Below are 22048 nucleotides of genomic sequence, written 5' to 3' on the forward strand. Positions count from 1 at the left end.
GCATTCAAAAGTAAAATCCGTCAATTACTCACAGTCTAATTTAAGTAATTTCTTGTTTTGCTCAGAATTTCCCAACACTGCTTATATCAAATAACTCATACCAAGCGCCTATTTCTGAGTCTTACAACGGGCTGTGCGTTCTGTTATGGCCATAAGGTATAATGTGTTATGGTAGAATGGTATCCATTATTTACGCTTATGTGAAAAACAATCATAATATCAAAAGCTTTTCCAACAGTTAATGGCGTTCAAGAGTATGGATCTTCGGACCTCACGAATGGGCTTGTGCATTCAGTCCTAACAATAGTTCCCATATTGGCCGGGAATTCAGTCCTTGCTCTTTTTAGGCGACTCAGACATACCGTTTCTCATATAAAAGACGTTGAACACTGCATTTTCCCGCAGATCATTTTAATATTTTCAACAAGATTAATTTTAATTTTTAACAAGGTTAATTGAATATTAACGTTTTTGATATGGAATATCTTTAAAAAATGGTTTATGCATACTATTTTTATTCAGTAGGATATTAAGCATTATAACAAAAGCAGTAAACTGTAACACACTACAAGCAAACCGTATATGAAGCATAGCAAAAACAAAACAAAAACCTGTTGGCTTCAACAAACACAATGTCGGACAAATTGATTTTTGTGCATGCAGGTTGTCAAAAGGGCGCATTTGCAATATCCCAGGAGTGATGTACGGCTCAAGGGAATTGAGATAAGACTTTCAGGGCATGTTGAGATGGATGTTGCGAAATGCAAAATGTGCATACAGCTACTTCTACGACTCATACAACTATTACTGCCGCTACAACTACAACAACAACTCCTGCTACTACTACTAAAACTACTACTAATACTACGGAAGCTAAAGGTATTATGGTCAAACTTTCAGGGAATGTTGAAGAGGATAGTGAACTAAATTAACACACGCTATGTCGATGCAGGTTATAAAAAAAGCTATAACACAAATACATTTCGGGAAAGGCTGAAAAGTATTAAGTTGAAAAGTTCAATGCAAATTCATGTGGATGTTGAACCAACCAAAAGGCGCTATATGCTACAACAGTAGCATACTGCTGCTATAGCTACTGTTACTACTACCACTACTAATGCTACTAAGGCTCAGTTTATTAAGGAGAAATTTGGAGGAAATAATGAGGGATTTGTTGAATTAAACTGAAACACGCTGTGCACATGTAGACTTTCAAGATCGTATCAGCAGTATTACAAGAACAGCTCAGATTATTGAGTTGAAAATTTCAGTGCATGTTGAGGGGTATGTTGTAGTAATAGTGCAAATGCACTATTTGTAGACTACTGCTGTTAGTACTAATGTAACTAAGAGAATTGGTATTCATGTAGAATTTCCAGGGACTGTTGGGCTAACTCAAAACACATTAGGTATGTGCAGGTTATCAACAGGACGCATCAGCTTTCAGGGCTACTACTATTACTACGTCTGCTCTTTCAATTGAACTAAATCAAAAGGGTGTAAGTGCATCCGGGCTTTTAATACAGCATAGGTAAATTCTTTTAGGAAGGCTATTTAGCTTAATTTCTCATAGAATCTCAACGAGGTGTAAAACTAAATCAAGGGCTACTATATGAATCCATATTTTCAAAACGGGCGTATATTATTAAAAATTGTCCGACATATAAATAATAAACCGAAATATGGATTCCTATAGGAACAGACGCCGTCAACAACAGCTGACCAAGATTTTTTCTTTCCGTGTCATGTTCGACATCTCGTCTTTCCGACGGATAGCTTATCTTAGGCTGTTTGACAATACCTTCTTGCAAAAATAATTCTTTTTCCATTTCATCACAAATTTCAGTAATCGTTTTTGCTTTTTCTCCTTCTCGGCGTGGTACCCATCGATTTTGCTTCGTGTCAAGAATGTCCATTAACATAAATCGAATACGATTTGATAAATTTTCGCTCTGGCTCAATTTCCGCATTTCGTCGAGATATATATCGAGTTTTGTAATTTGCAGCATCAAATGCTTTCCTGAACTTTTAGCTAAGACAACTGCTCTTTGGTATATGGCATCATACTCTTCTTCATAGGTTTTACCAATTGTAGAAATTAATTTGCAAAGGTATTCCAGCTGCTCCTCATCACGAGAACTAAGGAGTTTAGATATACAAAAGTTCATAATTTTTATGGTCAACATCCCCAATTTGAATAATTCACCAATGAATCTGATATTTCCTAACATAATACGTTTTGTTTTTGCTAGTCTCTCGTCAAATTCCATTTGCAATCTTTTCTTTTTTTCTTCTGTTTCGGCTTCCTGTTTAGATAAAATTTCTTTTTCGTCCTTCATGTCCTTTTCAAAAGTCTGCTGACATTTCCCGAGAAGAAGTTTCCGAAAACTGACTTTCCCTGTTCCAGTAGCCGAGAGCACTTCCTTTTCAAACATCATTTTACACAATTCAGCGTATTTGGGAGCATACATTGGCTCATTCACAGCCTTGTCGAAGATGATTTGAATCATGGCACTGAATCTTTCCTCTGTATCAACCTCCATAGCCAAAATGTCCTTGGAAATTTTGTCAAAATTATCAGGCGTCAATTTATTTAGTTTACTTCTGATGGCTTTCTTTAGATCATTGGTCTTCTGTTCTTCAACATTAGTGACTTCTTTCTCTAAAATACTAAAAACTTTCTTTTTACTAACTTTCCAAGTTCCTCTGGCCGAGGGCACTTTCTTTTCAAGCACCATTTTCAACACTTCACCGTATTTGGGAGCATATACTGGCCTTATATTCACCGTATTTGGGAGCAGATATTTTTCTTTGACAAGATGTATCTTGTCAAAGAAAATTGCAATCATGGCATTATATCTTTCCTTTGTATCAACCTCCATAGCCAAAATGTCATTGGAAATTTTTTCAACATTATCAGGCATCAATTCATTTAGTTTACTTCTGATGGCTTTCATTAGATCATTGGTCTTCTGTTCTTCAATATCAGTGACTTTTTTCTTGGCAAAAGAGTCAGGTACCCAAGCATTTTCAAATTTTGAAATTGCAGTTTTCGACTGAGCAACTTCCATAGTTTCTCCCTTTTCTACTGCAGGCGATGGAACAGCAACTCTTTCCTCGGCAAAGGAGTCAGGTACCCAAGCGTTTTCAACTTTTGGAATGGCAGCTTTCGGCTGAGCAGCTTCCATAGTCTCTACGTTTTTTTTATTTTCTGCTATAGGCGATGGAACAGTGACTTTTTTCTCAGCAAAGAAGTCAGGTACCAAAGCATTTTCAACTTTTAGAATTGCAGCTTTTGGCTGAGCAACTTCCATAGTTTCTCCCTTTTCTTCATTTTCTGCCACAGGTCTTGGGATAGAAATATGGAGGCACCGGAGCTCTCGATAGTCAATCTCTGGAACTGCTTCTTCTTCTATAAAATCTAAAATAAGATATGATTTACTTTTGAATTTTCAGGTATTTTTCCAGTTTCAATCCAAAAATTATAGTTGTTGCTAAAACACTATAAATATTTTTCAAATTAAATAATAATCTTAGAATTTTGAACTGAGGTTATAAATCATATAATATTGTTTTAGTTTAGTCATTCTTTAATCTGACAGTAATGATTTTTTCCTTACTCGTCTTTTCTCTCTCCTTAAATTGATATTTCTTAAAAGATGGACTATCTTGCAGATTGATTCCATAATTGTTGACTGATGACCAACATTTTGAAACATAAATACACACAGAAAAAGCAAATGGCTTTTTCTCAGTTGGAATAGTAAAAGACGAACAACATAAAATCAGGCAGCGAAGTCAGACAAATATGATACCATACCACAGGGGAAGCAACTTTCTAAAAGATTAAAGAGATAAACTTTTTAAAAGATAATTACAAACAGGAAAACGCCCATGTCATTTTCTTTGTTGGAATTGTAAGAGACGAACCCCGAAGAATTAGGCAGCTATGTAAGTCAAATATTGCATCATACCGCAGAAAAACAAATTTTCAAAAGATGCTTGCATTATATTAACTTTTAGTTACTATATGCCGTTATTTGTTTTTTACTAGTTATCTGTTTCAGATATCTCTGCAACCACGATACCAATGGAGCTTACATACTCTCCATTTATGATGAACTGATCCTTTATTCAATTGATTGTCAAGTCAATATATTTCCCTTGTTTTTCAAGCCAAGGGACGGTAAGTTCCCTATATAGGGGTTTCAAACAAGGCAGTTCTAATTGTTTACTTTTTTCTGATTCTAGTTTTAGGGGTCATGAACTATTTCATTTTTTAATATGGGGTGTGATCGTCTCTTACTAGGCAGCTAGCTACCACTGTAATCCGGATTACACACAGGAAAAGGCCTACGGCTTTTTCTTCTTTGGAATAGTAAGAGACGAACCTCAAAGAATCAGGCATCTAACTAAGACCAATGTATACAATGGTTTGTTCTTCAAATGCTCGTCTTTTAATTATTATTTATTGGAAAACCCGTCATACAAAACAAACGGAGTATTCAGCGAAAAAAAAAAGAAAAAAAAAGAAAAAATACACATAAACTTGGCAGTTATACATAATAGTTTTAAGTGACGAACGCTGGAGCTAAGATCTAACTCAGCTCTTAGAACGAAATTACAAAGACGAGAAAGAAAAACTCAATTATACACTGCACTGCAGGTAAGCGACGTATTTTTTTTTCAAACTCCCAAATACTGAACAAACATAAGCAATATGAGCATCATTGCATCAAGCCGCAAATGGTAAAAGACTAACCCAAATAATCATCAGTGAATTAAAAATATACAACAGATAATCATATCAACTAGTGTAAATATGACAAGAAATGGCAAAACAATTGAACGACATTTTCGTCTGCTGGTCTTGAAATCATATCACTCTCAACAAATGATTTATATACTCCGATATAAGCATGGGCACTGTTTCTGTTCTGTTTTTAAAGTACCTGTTTCTGTTCTGTTCTTACAAAAAAAAAACAGAAACAGAACAAAAACAGATGACCTGTTTTTTATTCACCTGTTCTGTTCTGTTTTTATAATAACTATTTTGTCCTGTTTCTGTTTTTGTTCTAACTGTTTTTCTTCTGTTCTTGATTATACTTTATTGATTCGAGAATGAGATATTAAGAAATTTCAAACTTACAAAATAGTGTTTTAAATAGTAATTTGAAATTTTGAAGAAGCGTGGTTACGCCTCATACAGTTTTTGGAATTGGAGCGTTAATATAAAGTAGAAGTAAGTAAAATGATGGCACTCAGTGTGCCTAACATATCAAATGTGCTGCTAGATTGTTTAAGCTAGGTAAATTTAGGGCTTAGGAATCAAATGAGAGTAGGTAGGTGTGTAAATGGGAGAACGGTAAAGGTGCAGTTTTGTTCCACTAAAACAGTTTATTTTTTGGTGTATATTATTCAGTCAATTGAGCAGCAAAGCTGCATAGACACTGTCTATGTGAAGCAGGATTCAAACAAATCACTAATTGATAAGTCCTCTGTATTCTACATAAAATGGAATGTGATCTGCACCTTTAACCGGAACAATTTTAGTTAAATGGTTCTTAAGGAATTTATGCTGCTAGATAACAGGGATTTGCTACGATTACCATGCTAGCCTATATATGATAAATACAGATTATTAATTGCAAATTTTCTTAAATGATTAGTTAGAGAGGAATGTAAATGTATTGAAGTCTTGTCCAGTAGAAATGTAAGTTTTTGCTGGCACGTTTTATTGCATCAACATAACAACATATACTTTTTCAAGATGCCAAATATACTTTTTCTACCATCTCTCAATATAATCAATGGAAACCCTTTCAGGGAAAAGCCTAGAGTTGAAACAATGGCCTAACTAGCTAATTCTGGCCTAGCAGGCCAAAGTCTTATAAAATGCTGATACACTTTTCTCATTCTGCATGATAACACATCTTCCGGTGAACACGGTAATTTTTTCCATACAGTACAATAAATTTAAAAAAAATGCCACTAAGCAGTATATTATTTCTTGTATCTGTCTCTTAAATACCTATTATATACAAGTAAATTTCCGTACAAATTAATATATGATATGATTTATTAACACTAAAAGCCTTACTGGGTCATGGTTAATACACAATATAGTTAAAAAATAACATTATAATACTGTGCTGCAAATTGTCAAAGTTTTTAGGGAACCGTAGTTAGGAGCTGTTATTTTGCTTTTATTTGCTGACAGGTTTTCTTGGCTTACTGCGCAAACAAAACTGATCAGGGGGAAATTGACCCCTTTCCTCCTAATTACCCTACTGAGAAGGAAGAGGTCAGATATTTGGCTGAAGGTGCAATTTTCAAAATGGTAGGCTACTGGAAGGTGCTTCTAATTTTGTGAAAAATCCTAAAATCAATCTTTGTTTTAAGACAAGCATGATGCAATATTCTGATGACGACTTTGATGTTCCAAGACATCTCTTTGGGTATCCTACGGAAAAAAGGAAGCAAAGGAAGTATAAGGTGCAACTTCTGAATAGCGTCCCTAAAGGCTAAGGGAGTCTCTGCCTTGATATTTATATACTATCTTAAAAGGATGCACCCAATTGATATGCACAAATATAAAGTATGCGCGGCTGATACAGAAACTAACAAACTTAAGCCAAATAAAAAATATATATCAAGTCAGGCTACTTCCCTTGAGAGAGCTCCAAATAGTAAAGCAAGTAACACATAGGGCAATGGATTAGTGAAATCTGGAATAAGAAGAGCAGAGATACGATGGTTTTTTTATTTCCAATTGATCAAAACAAGCTGCTCTGTGGATTCTCTGCTGCAAAACCCTGTTTAAGGACAAATTGCCACTTTCTACGTCTGATAAACCAGATTTGAAATAGCTTATTTAAAAAAACAACAACAGGGGGCTTGAAAGCACTATTGGAGGGAACCGTCCATCGTCACTTAAGTTTTCCTGTCAGAAAAAAAGAAGTTCAGTAGGCTGTTTTAAGATCTGCCACTCAGACTAGCTTGACTTTTCACTGCTGGTCTGCAAAAGGATCTGGCTTTATAGGTATAACTGCCTATTAACCCAGGAAAATGAACAATAAGCATAGGTTGTACCACTATCTTTCACATTTCAAGAGGCATAAGCATTCTCATACAGCAACTAACATCTTTCAGCAATCCAAGTTTCAATCAGGAAGTTTTCAATGAAAGATAAGATGTCCCGCGTTGTGACTGATTCTGAAAACAATGTCACTGAACCCTCTATGATATGAGCCCTTTTCTGAAACTCATGTTTTTAACATTGTCTTCATTTATCTGTTGCACGCGTTCTTGGATTCTTGTCCAATCGTATCTTAGCCAATAAAATTCCTGTAGAAGATTGCTTGGAATCGTTTGATGAAGTCGAAGATTTCGAACTGTTAAAAACGATTCAGACTGTCTTTCGGTTCTTTGTTCTGAAAACTCCGGAAATGAAGATACACTTACTGAAGAATGCGAAAAAAACTGATGCAGTGTCTAAAGAAGAGGGTGGTGAAAGTAATGGAGGAAAAGAGTGGGTAGCTGGGAGTCTGTCAAAAGATGAGGTTGCAACACAGGCTATCCGATCTGAAGACACGTTAAACTTGCTCAAACATTGATGGTCAAGGATGTCACTGCCTCTTTTCCTTTGGGACAGGACTATGAAAACGTGTCTAACTAATCCAAAGCATTTCCCCTCATATTTTAAAAATAAAATTCTGATGTAATATCACTTTCCATAATGAAACAAATGCATGGGTTGGAGAAAGTATTTTCTGCCGCAAAGCGAAAGAAATTTTCGAAACAAGTTATCAAAAAGTGCAAATGTTTATATATTGCATCCCTTTGAAAACTCCATTCAGAGAAGAGAATGCTTAAAAGAAGTATTGTGTAGCAAAGGGTCTAAGTTTCTTTGAAATTCAGAATTTGAGAAATTTCATTTTACATATTTACTAAAGAATGAATTCGGTGGAGGGCCTAGAACATTATTTTCTAGCGCAAAGTGCCGTAAAAATATACAAAGTACCCTTAAACCATGAATTTTCCTTTTGATTTGTCTTTCCCACAGATTGGCTAGGAAATAATTAATCTTAAAAAGATGTTTTAAGCTGCGAGGCAACGAAAATTTTTGACTTGGTGGTAAGAAGTGTCATTTTCCCGTGCATTTTTCTTCTTTCATACATTGTTTCAGATGGCTTCCAAACATCAGGATGGGAGAAGGGGAAAGCATGGTCTGGAGGGGAGACTGTCCCCCGCCAAAGCACCTATGGGATCTGCTTAAACACTAATGACTCTTAGCTGACTGCGCAATTTGACGACGAAAATTATTTTATTTTCAAAATGATATTTTATTTTTAGTATCAAATAATTAGTATGCATTTCCGGGAAATTCGAGGTGATTCTGTATATACATAAAAGCGCATTTTTGGAAAAAAGGAACGGGAAAATGGAAGAAAATAACCATAAAAAAGGATGGCGATGTTGTGTGCATACAGTTTTTTGCCCCTTTATTGAAAAACTGTTCTTTTTGGTGGAAAATGCTGCAATAGTACTGATAATAAACCAAAACTTATCATTTACAAACTTTTTCTTCTTTAAGCCTTAGGTGTTCGAAAACAGCTGTTTAAACAGCTGTTTTTGAACGAAAACAGCTGTTTTCTGTTTTTACCAAAAAACAGAACAGAAACAGAAACAGGTCTTCTTTTTTTTTGTTGACCTGTTCTGTTTCTGTTCTGTTTCTTCAAGCCCTGTTTATTTTTTTCCTGTTTCTTCAGAAAAACAGAACAGTGCCCATGCTTACTCCGATATACATAAATATCAGAAACAAGGAAATTCTTCAATCACGGATTTTTCCTTCTTTAGTTAAAACAATATGCTTAAAAGAATGGAAAATTAATAAACAGTTAAATTATTAGTAATATACGCAATATATTATCAGAGAAAAATTGACACCAAGATCGAGAATAACGAGCGTCACTTAAATTGGACTCGTACGAAAAGAGACTAAATCATCAATCAGTTTAAAAATTTCCACAATTACACTAAGCAGGAAAACCAACACTTAAAAAAACACAACAAATACATCTTACTGGGCCAGAAACGACGACCAAGGATGGTTCACCTTCGTTAAACGAGAGTTATAAGCACAAATTTACCTTTCCACAGCTATAATGGGGTCAGCAATGATGAACTTTCTAATTATATAAGAGTTGCGGGTCCAAGGGGGAAAAGTGAACAATATTTTGCGAATATGAAGAAAACTCAACGAATTTTTGACTTGTCAGATTTTATAAGCAATTTCAAAACGGCGATATGTACAGATAATATGGTAGAGCGACAGAGTTAAAAAGTTTCGAAAGAAGACGGCGGTTGAAGCGTAACTTATTAGTTACAAAAGAAGCATTTGATAACCCAACTCTACATTCAATGTGAGCAATTAAAAGTTGTCGCATGTGCATTATTGAGGAATCAATGGGAAGACCGAGGTATGTGATATGATCTACTAGCTTAATCCTACTATTTCTTAGAGGAATATCCCAAGGCGACGCTTGCTTCCAGTTGAAGAATGCAACTTCCGACTTTTCAGCATTGAACTGAAGACCTAGTTTTGCATACTCAGATTGTACCGTTGCGAAAATCTCGCTAATGCGCTGGATAGTGCGGCTCAAATTCAAAATGTCGTCTGCAGAACATACGAGAGATGAATTAAGACCGGCGAAGATGCAACGTGTGGGAACAGCTGACTGTGCATCCAGAACTCCATTATTGAAGAGTGAAGGGGAAGAAACGGCACCTTGATGGGTACCTTTTTCGACGATGACAAAAATATCAGGGGTTGGTGCGTAGACTTGAGGGTTCTGATATACGAAGGGCTTACTCCACGTTTTGCTGCATGGAGTAGCATAGCGGCATGAATGAGAGAGTCAAACACTTTACGAACATCGTGCCCAGCTAACCCGAGAGTTTTACTTGGTGCATCAGCATCGATCAATACGTTCGTGACAACCGACAAAGCGTGGGCACAACCGAGACGTGGCTGGAATCGAAATTTGTAAGGTTGAACATAGCATTTCGCGTTCAGATGGTCAATGAACAGAAGTTCGAAAAGCTAACAGAAGATAGTAGCCACCGTTATAGGACGGAAAGACGAGCACTGGATGGCGAGTTTGCCTTTCTTTGGAACTGGAGTGAGATCTCCAATCGAGAAAAGAGCAATTTGGTTTCCCAGCAGCTCGCTTCCATGCAGAATGTGAAGAGCCCTCATTTTATCGATGCCAGAAGATTTCTTACGTTTCAGGCGTTGGATTGCTCGCAGTACAGAATCAACTGAAACAACAAAATTGTCGGTTAGACAACTAGACAGAAATTTATCAAGCTTATCTTCATATTTAGACTGTAGGGCGGCATCTGGCGGGGAGAATTTAGCAGAGAAGTATGAAGTCCACTCGGAATGAATAACTTTAGCAGATAGACAGGCGCTAGGAGGATCTCTTGATACATTTTTCCAGAAGGAAGGTTGGGGCAGAGAAGCTTGCTGGGACGCCTCTTCAACTATCTGGTTCATGTGGATAGATAGTTATTTTGCAAACTTTCTTTTGGTAGAAAGACGAATTTCAGAAACCCAGCCAGGGCGAGGACGGTCACACTGGAGCCACAAATGGTACCAAAATTTGGATTTTCTCCAAGATTCAACTAGGCTCAGATTACTGGGTCAATGCTTCGTGACACCCCAACGTATACGTTTAAGAGGTATAGCGGCTTTTTCTGCGCATCGCAGGGCGTGGCAAATTTGTGCAAGATAGATATCTAGCAACACCCGTATTTCGAGGCTGATGTGGTTGGGAATAGACTGAGCAGAAGGACAAGAAATAGATGCAGATATTGGAAGGTGGTCTTATAGTTGGAAGTCAGTAACGACGTGAACAGGAGACACTTGGAGATTTGTAGAAGAAACTGCATGGTAAAGGTTCGACACTTGACTTGAATGGTGTGTCTAAGTGTAATTGAGATCTTTCGGCTAGATCCTAAGCCAATCATCGAAAATACCAGGCAAAATATAAGTACACAATAACGAGGCGACAGTTAAATTACAGTTAAAATCTCCTATATTAACACAACACTTATCTAACTGGCAAATCTTTGAAAGGCAAGACCCTAGTTTCTGTCGGGAGATAGACGTTTATAATAACATACTCTTCTACACGGACAGAAAAAAAAAATCACGTTAATCAGAAATACTCGACCGCCACGAGGTCCTAACAAGCATCGCAATTCCACCCGAGGGGCGGCCACTGGAAGCGGATCGTTTAGCGGGCACCGAGTAGCTAGTAAAATTATTGTCATTTTTCAGAAGGACTAAACTAAGACTCGTCAAAAAATGTTCTTGCAACACAATACTTCACAATTCGAAAGCAGACCTTTTATCACAGGTAGTTTGACTAAAAGTCCACCATTAATATTCCACGAAAGTACAGCTTGCGCAGTAGTAGACACATGCATATCATACCGTGGGCTTTGCTAGTTGACTGTTGTTATTGGGACACTTTACACTGTAACAAGTATGGCCGGCAACTTTACATTCTAGACAGAACATTTTTTCCGAGCACGGACAGGCACTGTTCGAGGTGTGATCGCATGATCCACAGTGTGAGCAGAGGCCCTGATTAGAGCACTGCGAGGCCAGACGTCCAGTCTTATGACACGAGAAACAACACTTTTGGAGATATACAAATGCTTGTGCAGAGTTTTTTGTAGCCAACTTTCACAGAAAATTTCAAGAACTGATCCAGGTTTTGTTTCGACTCAAAATAGACCTGGAACACTCGAAACTTTCCGCACTGTGAAACTTTCACAAAGTTTGGTATAAGAGATTTGACTTGATTCTCATCGTATTCAATCGGTACGACTTTCAGGACCCCTATAAACAGTGGTGATTTCACACTCCCTGAGATACCTGAGGTACTGTTCTTAACTTTCTTGACAATTTTGTTTGCTGCACGCTTTGACTTAGCAACAAGTTTCCATTCCGAAATCAATTTTTTAAGTTCATTTATTTCACCTCAAGCCTCAGGGCAAAGTTTATCGACAAAATACATTACGAGTAAGGTGAGGTTTCAGGACAGTTCTTTAGTGCAACGGCAAATGTAGGAGCTGGGGCAGGGTTAATTGTTAGGTTGGTATTAATTCCAGCTGGCCAAACAGGGCACGAATGGGTTGCATTCTCTAAAAAGCCGCCAATTAATACCTACCTAACATATAAATATACATAAATCAAGGTAGAATTTGGAAATGAGAAGAACAGTATGAATTTTGAAATTGGCCATTCCTACTAAAAGCCCATTGCGCTGTTAAGAAACCTTGTGCTGGTGAACCACCACACATTTTTTCTTCCTCTCGTCCTGCTTAAAGTTCTGATTTCACCAGTTCTTATGCAATCCCCGAAGTTTTAAAGTCGTTTGCACTTTGGCCTCATCTTAAAAAACGTAAATTAGAAGGCTAAGTAGGCATAACAATTACTTACGAAATAGATAATGCAATACAAACCTGGTTCTAAATCCAATATCATATCCAAGGCTTGCCTATAATGTGGAACTTGTTCGTTTAATCCAGTTAAATTGAATTTATCCTGAATGTAGTCTTCATCCACCTAAACGACAAAGCAAAATCAACACTCCACAGAGCAACAGTTAAAAAAAAAATAATAAAACCAATGCAAAACATTATATTAACATAAATACACAAATTTACATACATACATGAATAGGCTGGTGGACAATTCGTCTACTCTGAAGAATACTTTTGTCACGACACACTTGACAAACCTTTTTTTGCGCAGCAAATCTGAACAGCCTATGTAACATAAGTGCGCTGGCAGCCATAGGGTAGAGGGAATAATGAAAAATTTTAATAGGTCCCTGTGGCACTTCTAGAGGGACAGATTAGTCTACAGATAGATTCATTGTTTTTCTTCTTGAATGACATAAAACAACGTTTTAACGTTAGGCCTAACTATTGTAAAGCAGTGACATATTCATTAATATGTCACTGCTTTACTCCTTTGGTCCATGCCCCTGAAATTTTATGAAGCATATCACAGCAGACAAAGAACTACTTAAATAAACCTGCTATAATGTAAACGACCCATGGGTGACAAATGGGCAGACACCTCTCCTCAGCTCAATTCTGGTTAAAACTTGATCTGAATAATTCAAGTGTTTTTTTGTGATACTGTTCCAGCATAACATAGAGGATTCAAGGCTCTCCTTTTATTTAGGGTCTCCAATTGCCTTCAAATGGCTTACAGAACTGATAGACTATTTGATTTACCCTTACTTCATGCCTATTTACATTAGTTGTGCCCTAGAATAGATGATAGACTATCTATCAACAAGTGAAATGATTTCACTTTTATACAATTCTGAAAAAGAGTTTATGACAGCTTTGCCTCTCATTAAGACTATCTGTCTTGGCTTTACTCCAATTAGTCAGGGCTCTGAAGTTTTTCATCACTTCCACCAAGTTGACTTTACTCCAAAAATCATTTGCTTTTCTTCTTGGGGGTTATTTATTCATCCAAATCTATGCCCAATCCATTTCCACATAACAAACCATACAAAAAAAAGAGGAAGGGCAGAATCACCTCTCCCAAATTACTCCAAAGGTAACTGAGAAATTATTGTCTAAATATGTACTTTTGAGTTCTTGACCATGAAAATGTGTTCACAACTAGACTCTCCCTGCTCTTACTTATTAAAATTATAATGTCTGCACAACCATGCAAATTATGATTTTTATGTTCCAATCATAAATTCACATTGATAGCCTACTCTAGGATTTTATGCAAAACTAAAATCTATAAAATAATCCACAGACTACTGTATACAGGAGAAATAGAGGTAATGTGAATCTGACCTATAAGTTAATGAAGGCTAATACTGTCCCAGCACTATTTCCAACTATAGGTGCTAATCCAAGAACCAGAGGTCATCTGAAACTTGTTAAGCAGTCCACCCTTTCCAGAGACCACAATCAATTCTTTTCCTCAAGAATCGTTGACAGTTCAAAAAATCTATCTGAAGATACAGTTACTGCGGAATCTGTTGACATTTTGAAGCAAATGTTGTATGCTGAATGGTCCTTGAGGGACTGTAAACTCAACTGGGAAGCTATCCATCATCCAACAGCCCCTGGTCACTAACCAACATTTAAAACAACTTCAAACATCAGCTCTGGAGCTTCACATGGCAAAATCCTTAGGTTACTCCAAGCTGTAATTTAAGGTAAACAACCAGGCAAACATATTGATCACAACAATGAGAAGAAAAGATAGACATTTTTTGGAAGTGGTCAGTGGTTTACCTCTTTTTAATTGTCACAAAAGCAAAAAAAACTATTCATATATTTAAATTTTTGTATAATATATTTCTGTTAAACTGAAAATGACAAGCATATAAATTAAATAGAGGGTATTTATCTCTCAAACTGATGTGTTAGATCTACAAAACAGGACTAAAAACGGTCCTTGGATATTTGCCAAGGAAAATATGCTCACTTAAACTCTGTACCTAGTGACATATCCAAAAACATGATATAAACTTCTTTTCTTAAGGAAACAATCAAATAAATTACCCCTCATTTTACTTCCTTAAATATGTCCATAAGCTACTCAAAAAGAAATTTGGGCAATGATAAACAAATAAAAGAAAATTAGCAAAAAAGTAAGGGTATTTTCTTCCGACACTAATATGACAGTTCTTCAAAATAGAACCAAAAAGGTAGACATATTCAAAAATATAAGCATTCATATAACCTTCTTGTTTAAAAAGATGATAAAATAAATTGCCTCTCCTTTTTATTTCCCTAACAATATTTATAAAATGCTAAGACAGAGACATTTGGCAACGAAAATCGTACCAGTGACATCAAGAAGAAATCAAGCTAAATAATTTTTTTCAGTGATTAAAAATAAAATGTTTAGTATAGACATTTCTAAAAAAACACAAAGAAAAAGAATACCTCGCAAAAAAATTCATTTCCTCTCAAGCCACAAAACCAGGAAATCCATGATACTTCTTCAGAGCTGCTCATCCTATGGAAGAAACAGAAGATAAATAAAACTAAGAATTCGGCAAAATAAAAAACATAATGATTGCTAGGTACTTTCCATGCCCCCAAGACAGTTAAAAAAAAAAAAATCCAAAAGACAGTGAGTGTGAGGGACAGAATGATGGAGAAAAATATAAAGGACTAATAAATGACTTTGGTGTTTGAACTAATATTTCATCAAGCGTCACATTGTAATTTATAATTAAAAAAAGCCAGACAGAACAATTTCAGGTAGAAATAAAAAGTATAGTTTAATAAGACAACTGTAATGAAGAAAACAACACTGAGCTTCACATATTTTTCCAGTAATATATAAAAAAACATAGAAGATATAATCATATTCTACAAAAAAGGCAAAGTAATTACAACATTTAAAAAGAGAAACAAAACCATAAAGAAGAACCTTCTTCACTATGCAAGAGATTTGCACTGTCATTTTTTGTATACTTGAAAAACGTTTTGTTGAATAATTGTATTAAAACAGTGAATAAAAATTTGAAGTGAATTTCCCATGTTTCAGTTTGCCTGATTAGGGAAAATTCCCCCTTTTATCCCTCCTCATTTATGCAGGTATGTTCAATTGCTGGTTTTCTTTTATTCTCTGATATTTAGTTGCTTTGGTTTTGAGTGATTGTGTACCTGTTGAAGAAAAATAACCTATATACTTATTAAAACAGCAAATGAAAACATTTTGAACTGCATTATTTTCATAAAAGACTTGACCAAATTCTAAAATGAAAAAAGGTTAGGAAAGGGGCAAATCCTTCAATAGCAAAAAAGGTGCTTAGCTCCTCATTAGTGCAGCATTTATGTTTCAGGTATATAAGCCAAGCTACAGCTTAGGACAGCAACTTTCTTAGAGGCACCCCTATGAAATGGTTGGATGATCAATAGTCAGACATACCTAATTATACTGCAGCTTTACTTGTCCCAATGCCACACATTCAGAACATCTCATGGCACCAGTTTTTCTCTTTTTTGAATTCCCTTTTCAAAAACAAAGTACTAGTGTGCCTTGGGGTTGCATTACAAATAACTGGATAACTAGTACTACAGGTAATTATAACTACCTCAATTACTTATATATTTCTACAGCAATTGCCAGTTGTTGGGATTTACTCTGCCCATATTATAAGTTTACTCTTATCCAATCCGCCTGAATATTGCCTTAGGAGTTGAGCCAGCATATCTTGGCAACCCCCTGAAAAAACAGTTTAGCAGATTCATTTTCTTTTTAGTAAAGGACAGATAAACACATTAAGAGTTTGATAACAATTTGCCCCCTCAGTGTGTTGCTAGGTACAAGGTTGAGAGGTTTGTCTTAGCGAGAAGGTTTATAGTTAGGATAAATTAGTTATTAGATATAACCTTAGATTTCAAGGCTAAAAAAGAATAGTTCTGTTTCTTTCTGGCCAGTTAGAGCTAGCCCTCTGAGTATCAGGTAGTTGTGGATTAACTCAACTCTACCCAGAGACTTTCTAGGTTACATGGTGCTAGATAATCTTTAGAATAGTCAATTCTGCAGTTATTAGACATCTTGAAACATATAATCTCTTGCAGAGCTCACAGCATGGCTCTTGTTCTGGAAGATCTGTTGATACCAATCTTCTTGAATCATATGAACACATCAGTAAGTTACTTGATACTGATGTGCCTGCTGGCATAATTGTGCTTGACCTTTCTAAAGCTTTTGACAAAGTTTGTCACTAGCAACATGCAATTAAGCAAAATACAGTCAAAGCTTGAAGAGAAATCCCTGCTATGGATCGAATTATCCATGGCTCTCAAGTTTTTCATTGCTTCCACCAAGTTGATTTTGATTCAAAATTTTCTCTTTTCTTCTTGAAAGTTATTTATAGGCTACATACAAATGAATGCCCCACCAATTTCCATATAGCAAACCATCCCAAAAAGCGGAAGGGGAGATTCATCTCTCCCAGACTGCTCCTAGGGCAACTGAAAAACTATGGTCTAAATATGCACTTTTTTCCGTTTTGGACCATGAAATTGTGTTCTCAACTAGACTCTCCATACTCATTCCTACTTTTGGTCCTAATTCAAGAACAAGAGGTCATTTGGCTGAAACTTGTTAAGTAATCTACCCTATCAATAGTCAACAATCAAAACTATTCCTCAAGAATTGTCAAAAGTTGGAATAATCTATCTGAAGATGAAGTTACTGGAATCTCTTGAAATTTTCAAACAAAGGCTGGATGCAGAGTGGTCCTTGAGGGCATGAACCTGACTGGGAAGCAACCATTCATCCACCAGCACTTGATCACTAAGGTTGCATAAGACTGAAAAAGCTGACACGCAAAGCTAATTGAATTAAAGCAGAAATAAAGGAATTTTTGAACATTCATGTTGACAGTAACTAAATTTTGGACATTCATCATAAGAAATTGTTATATATATATATATATATATATATATATATATATATATATATATATATATATATATATATATATATATATATATATATATATATATATATAATATAATATAATTGTGAATGTATTTATGTGCTTTTTTTTCTCAAAAATGGCTCCATATTTTTTTCAGAAAAATTGGCATCCTAGGATATTCTGGCCTAAAAATGACCAAGATAGGTCAGAAGTTTGAGAAAACTCATTAAAAGCCTTAATTTTAGAAATAAAATTATGCGAGTGACATCATTTTTATATACATTAGTATTGCAATGATCTTGTCACACTTGTTTGGAAAAATTGATTTTCATGAAAGATTTTCATGAATGGATGAATGGAAAAGTTCACATTAAAGTGCTTAAAGAGCAAGAAACTGGTAATTGCAAAAATAATTGTATATATTTTTGACAAGGAATCACAACATTTCAAAAATCTTAAAAAAAGAAAACCAAAGTTTCGAGCTTAGTTGACATGGAGCACCATGTTATACTATTTTCATTTCATAGTCATTGAAAAAACTTCAAAGTTAAAAAAAAAACACATCTAAAAATGTTGTTATTCTAAAAGAAAAAAAAAATCTGGTGGAGCATAATGGAATTGCTAAAGATATAATGTAAATTGCAAAAATATTTATGGTGCCTAATGTTTTAGGCCTAGTTCAAACATGAAAAATACCTGAGAATTTTTAAATTAGTTTGTGTTTTTGTTAGATAAAAGCAACATGCTACATGGAATGAAACCAGTGAACATAACCAGTTGTATAATGTTAGTAGGAAGGCCTAAAAAGCAAAATTTGCAATTATTACAAATGATGGTTCTTTGGAATCACCTGAACTATCAAGTGTGATTGGACCAAGAGCCTGGACATATTAAATTTACAATGGGAAAAAATCAACAACCTGGACAACCAATTCAGGCAGCTAAAGCAAAGGGCATTGCTAAATTATCTGAAGTAATCAAAATCCAAAATGAAGATGAAAGTGTTTAACATGTCAAAAATGGGAAAATGAAACTTTCAGCGATTGATCTGGAGACTTAAGTATGTCATGGGAAGGTATTTTGAAGTACCTACCAGTAACTCTTTCTCTCTCTAGAGGGTACTGACCTTTAAAAATCTTTGTGTTATAAAAGTGAAACCAAGCAAAATAGATCTTGTGCTTAAAGGAAGTACAAGAAAAGTGTTTCCAGTTTCACAACTTTGCTCAATTTATGAGGTTTCAAAGATCCACAATAATATTTCCTAAAATTAGAAAAAAAAATTGTTATGGCTTAAAATTTGTAAGGAAACTGTTAGGAAAATGAAACTTTCTGCAAAGAATCCAGGGCCAAAACCATACACAGCAATGGTATTATCAAACTTCTATGTTAAGCCTCTTCTAATTTCCAAGTCTTATAATTTGCCAACTTGACAGGCATATTTTTAAATTCAATAGGTGTAAACCTACCATAATTTTACCTTAGTTTCCAGTTTTTGGTTTCTTTTTCTCTGGTTTTAGTCTTGAGAATGTAATCCCTTTTATTTCAGTAGAATTTTAAGACAACAATGGTTTTACTTTCTAAGTTTATGAGATGTATTTGGAGATCTTTGAAACTTCATAAATTGGGATTGAGCAAATTTGTGAAGCTGAACATAATTTTCTTGTACTTCATTTAAGAACAAGATCTATTTTGCAAGGCTTCACTTTTATGGAACACATGTTTTTAAAGGTCATCAAAGGCCAGTACCCTCAAGAGGGAGAAGGAGTGGAGTTAGGTACTTCAAAATACTTACCCAGGACAAACTGAAGTCTATAGTTCAATCTTTGAAAGTTTCATTTTCCTAGCCTAACATAATAGGCTAAAGAAAATCTTTCCTAGATTGTATTCAGCCAATTCTAACTAGGTCTAAGCCTGAGACAGTTCTAAACATCAGCTGATCTTGACTAGGGTAAAAAAAAAAAAAAAAAAAAACAGAATCCAATTGAGAAAAATTATGTAAAACTAAAACCCTCACATCTCGTAACCAAAAAGAAATTGAGAAGAATTGTATATATCAGAGAAAAGCTAAAAATCTAAGCCGTAGGGGCGAGACCGCACTGGGGCGACTCCACACGTTTGACCTGTTGTCTAAAGTTTTTGAGCCAATCCTTTCAAAAAATTTCCGCTAGATGCCCTTCATGTAATGCACATTTGGTGCAAGTTTTAAATTTTGGAGAAAAGAGACAACCAAGAAAAGAGATAATGAGGTTTTTATATGCTTGCTGGAAATCCTGACACATGTAGTCTTTGTCAAATATTTCTAAGTTATTGTAGCTCTTGAGCCATGAGTTAGCAGGATCAGACAAGGTATACCCCTGCTATTTGCATGGAATTTTTCATCAGTAAATATCAGGCTATTATCTACAAAAAAAAAAAAAAAAAAAAAAAAAAAAAAAAAAAAATCAAAATGGTATCAAGATAGGGTAACTCCAGACACTTTTTTGGGGGCAATTCCGGACACTTTTCATGGTGTCCGGTTTCGCCCTGTACTGACGGAAGTCTTTCATAAGTTGGAAAATGGAACTATATGTAGCTGAAAGCAGAATAATGGTAAAATTGATTGTATTCCTGTTGTGTTATAGAGAAACTGAAGTAATTTGTTTTGACTATCAAACTTTGTTTTCAACATTTATACTTAGACAAAAGTTACCCATTGCCTTACAGCCTAGCCTATTTAAACACAACTACTCTGTGTAACAATCTTTGTCTTGAATCAAAGTTGTCCAAGATTAAGTCCGCCTATTATTTAGATACTTTGTTCCAACTTTAAGATCCTGTGTTCAAGATTGGACAGCATTTTCTATGATTTGACTAAGCTTAACCTTTAATTTCTATCCAAAATTAAGATGTACTTTTGACTGTCTATACGTTTAAAATGGTCTCAGCATGTAACTGTTTATGACAAAAATATTCAAGCTAATCTTAATCAAATATTCTTCAATAATTTCTAACTGGTGTACCAATAAACCTTACCCTCCCCCCACTGCTCCTTGTTTAAAATACATACTCTGAATTGTATACATTCAATGGATTATTGTCTTATATATTATGATGTTTAGTTTTATAATATATGTGATTTGAACTTATAATTAGACAGAGATAATTCAAAAGGAGTCATGTGACATTTATATAAGCTTAGATTTACAGTTCACCTTCACAGCTACATAGATCAGTTCAATTCATTTTCACCCATCATATTTAAAAATAATACTTATTATTAAATGATTTACTATTATGTTGAACAATAAACATTTATTCAATGCCTACTTATATCAAAAAGGTAAACAGTAGAGGCTAAGGCTGTATCCAGGGGGGTAGAGGGTTTGAAACCCCCTGAAATGTTTGTCCAACTTGTAGAAACATAACAAAAATGAACATAAACAAATGTTTGATGTGGTTTTTTTAAATTTTTTTTTGTTTAATGTCTTGTATTATAATGTTAAACTAAACATTACACTGCCTGCAGGCATCTTTCCATTCTATGCCTCAAAGCACACCTCAAAGCATGGATTGACCTGTGTTAATTTCCATCTTGTTCTCTTGAGGTTCTGATGTTTATCATTTTCTTTTACAGATGGTTCACAACTACATTCAAAAGGGGAGTGGTCCTCCTGATCCAGAATTAGTCAGGCGTGCTGTTATTCAATTTATACATGGGAAGTTGTCTTTCCGAGCAACCACAGAAGAATTTTCCCTGAAGAAGAGTACCTTGTGGATGCTGTGAAACAATACAAGGCAAAAATGCAACATCTTGAGCAGAGTGGTGCTAGTGGTAGCAATCTCGACAATGACATAGTTCAAGAGAGCACTAAGTTTGTTTTTACTTCCAAACAAGAGAAAGAGCTTGCTGCATACCTCAAAAAATGCTCACTGCTTAACCATAGGCTGACTCCCTATGCAACAAGAAAGTTAGCCTACCAATGGGCAATAACATTGAAGATAAAATTCCCATCAAGCTGGAAACTGAGATGAGAGAGCAGGAGTGGATTGGCTAAGAGGTTTGATCAAGCAGAACGCCAGTTTGTCCATCCAAAAACCTGAAAATACAAGCCAAGTTTGTGCTGTTGGCTTTAATTCCATTGTAATTAGTGTCTTCTTTAGAAATCTTCAGGGGTTATATTGCAAGTATCATTTTCCTCCTGGTTGAATTTGGAACTGCAATGAAACAGGAGTACCCACAGTTGTTCAGGCCCCAAAGGTGATTGCTAAAAGGGGAGCAAAACAGGTGGCACAGAATGTGTCAGCAGAAAGAGGGTAAAATACCACAATGCTATGCTTTGTATCTGCAATTGGTCAGACAATTCCACCAGTGTTTGTTTTTCCAAGAGTCAAAGCTCCAGAAAGGATGTATTGAGATGGACCACCAGGATGCATTGGCTTAGCCCATTGCAGTGGATGGATGACTTTGGACAATTTCCTTTGTTCCAGGGAACACTTTCTAAAAGAGGCCAAACCCAGCAAAAAAGACCCTGTTTTACTCTTGTTTGACAATCATGAAA

The 22048-nt window shown here is 35.5% G+C and overlaps 3 protein-coding genes across 4 annotated transcripts in view; all 3 read right to left on the reverse strand.

The window, feature by feature from the left end:
• LOC148954853 (pyrimidodiazepine synthase-like) overlaps window positions 1-22048 on the reverse strand; it is a 317734-nt gene that overhangs the window by 97278 nt on the left and 198408 nt on the right. The window lies entirely within an intron of this gene.
• CkIIbeta (casein kinase II subunit beta) overlaps window positions 1-22048 on the reverse strand; it is a 40638-nt gene that overhangs the window by 13971 nt on the left and 4619 nt on the right. The window contains exons 2-3 of the mRNA XM_089098921.1: window positions 15013-15085; window positions 12541-12643 (exon numbers count right to left, since the gene is read on the reverse strand). Of these exons, the coding sequence (XP_088955047.1) occupies window positions 12541-12643; window positions 15013-15084 (175 nt within the window). The 5' untranslated portion in view covers window position 15085. The remainder of the gene's footprint in view (window positions 1-12540; window positions 12644-15012; window positions 15086-22048) is intronic.
• LOC148954856 (uncharacterized) lies at window positions 1465-11496 on the reverse strand. The gene is made up of 2 exons (XM_089103039.1): window positions 11415-11496; window positions 1465-3421 (listed from the first exon to the last, which is right to left on the reverse strand). The coding sequence occupies exons 1-2, from the start codon at window positions 11494-11496 to the stop codon at window positions 1599-1601; spliced, it is 1905 nt and encodes a 634-aa protein (XP_088959165.1). The 3' UTR covers window positions 1465-1598.

The sequence above is a fragment of the Artemia sp. Qi Xiang Cuo genome, chromosome 2 (assembly GCF_049724085.1).
Source record: "Artemia sp. Qi Xiang Cuo chromosome 2, ASM4972408v1, whole genome shotgun sequence".
In the NCBI taxonomy this organism is placed as follows: domain Eukaryota; kingdom Metazoa; phylum Arthropoda; class Branchiopoda; order Anostraca; family Artemiidae; genus Artemia; species Artemia sp. Qi Xiang Cuo.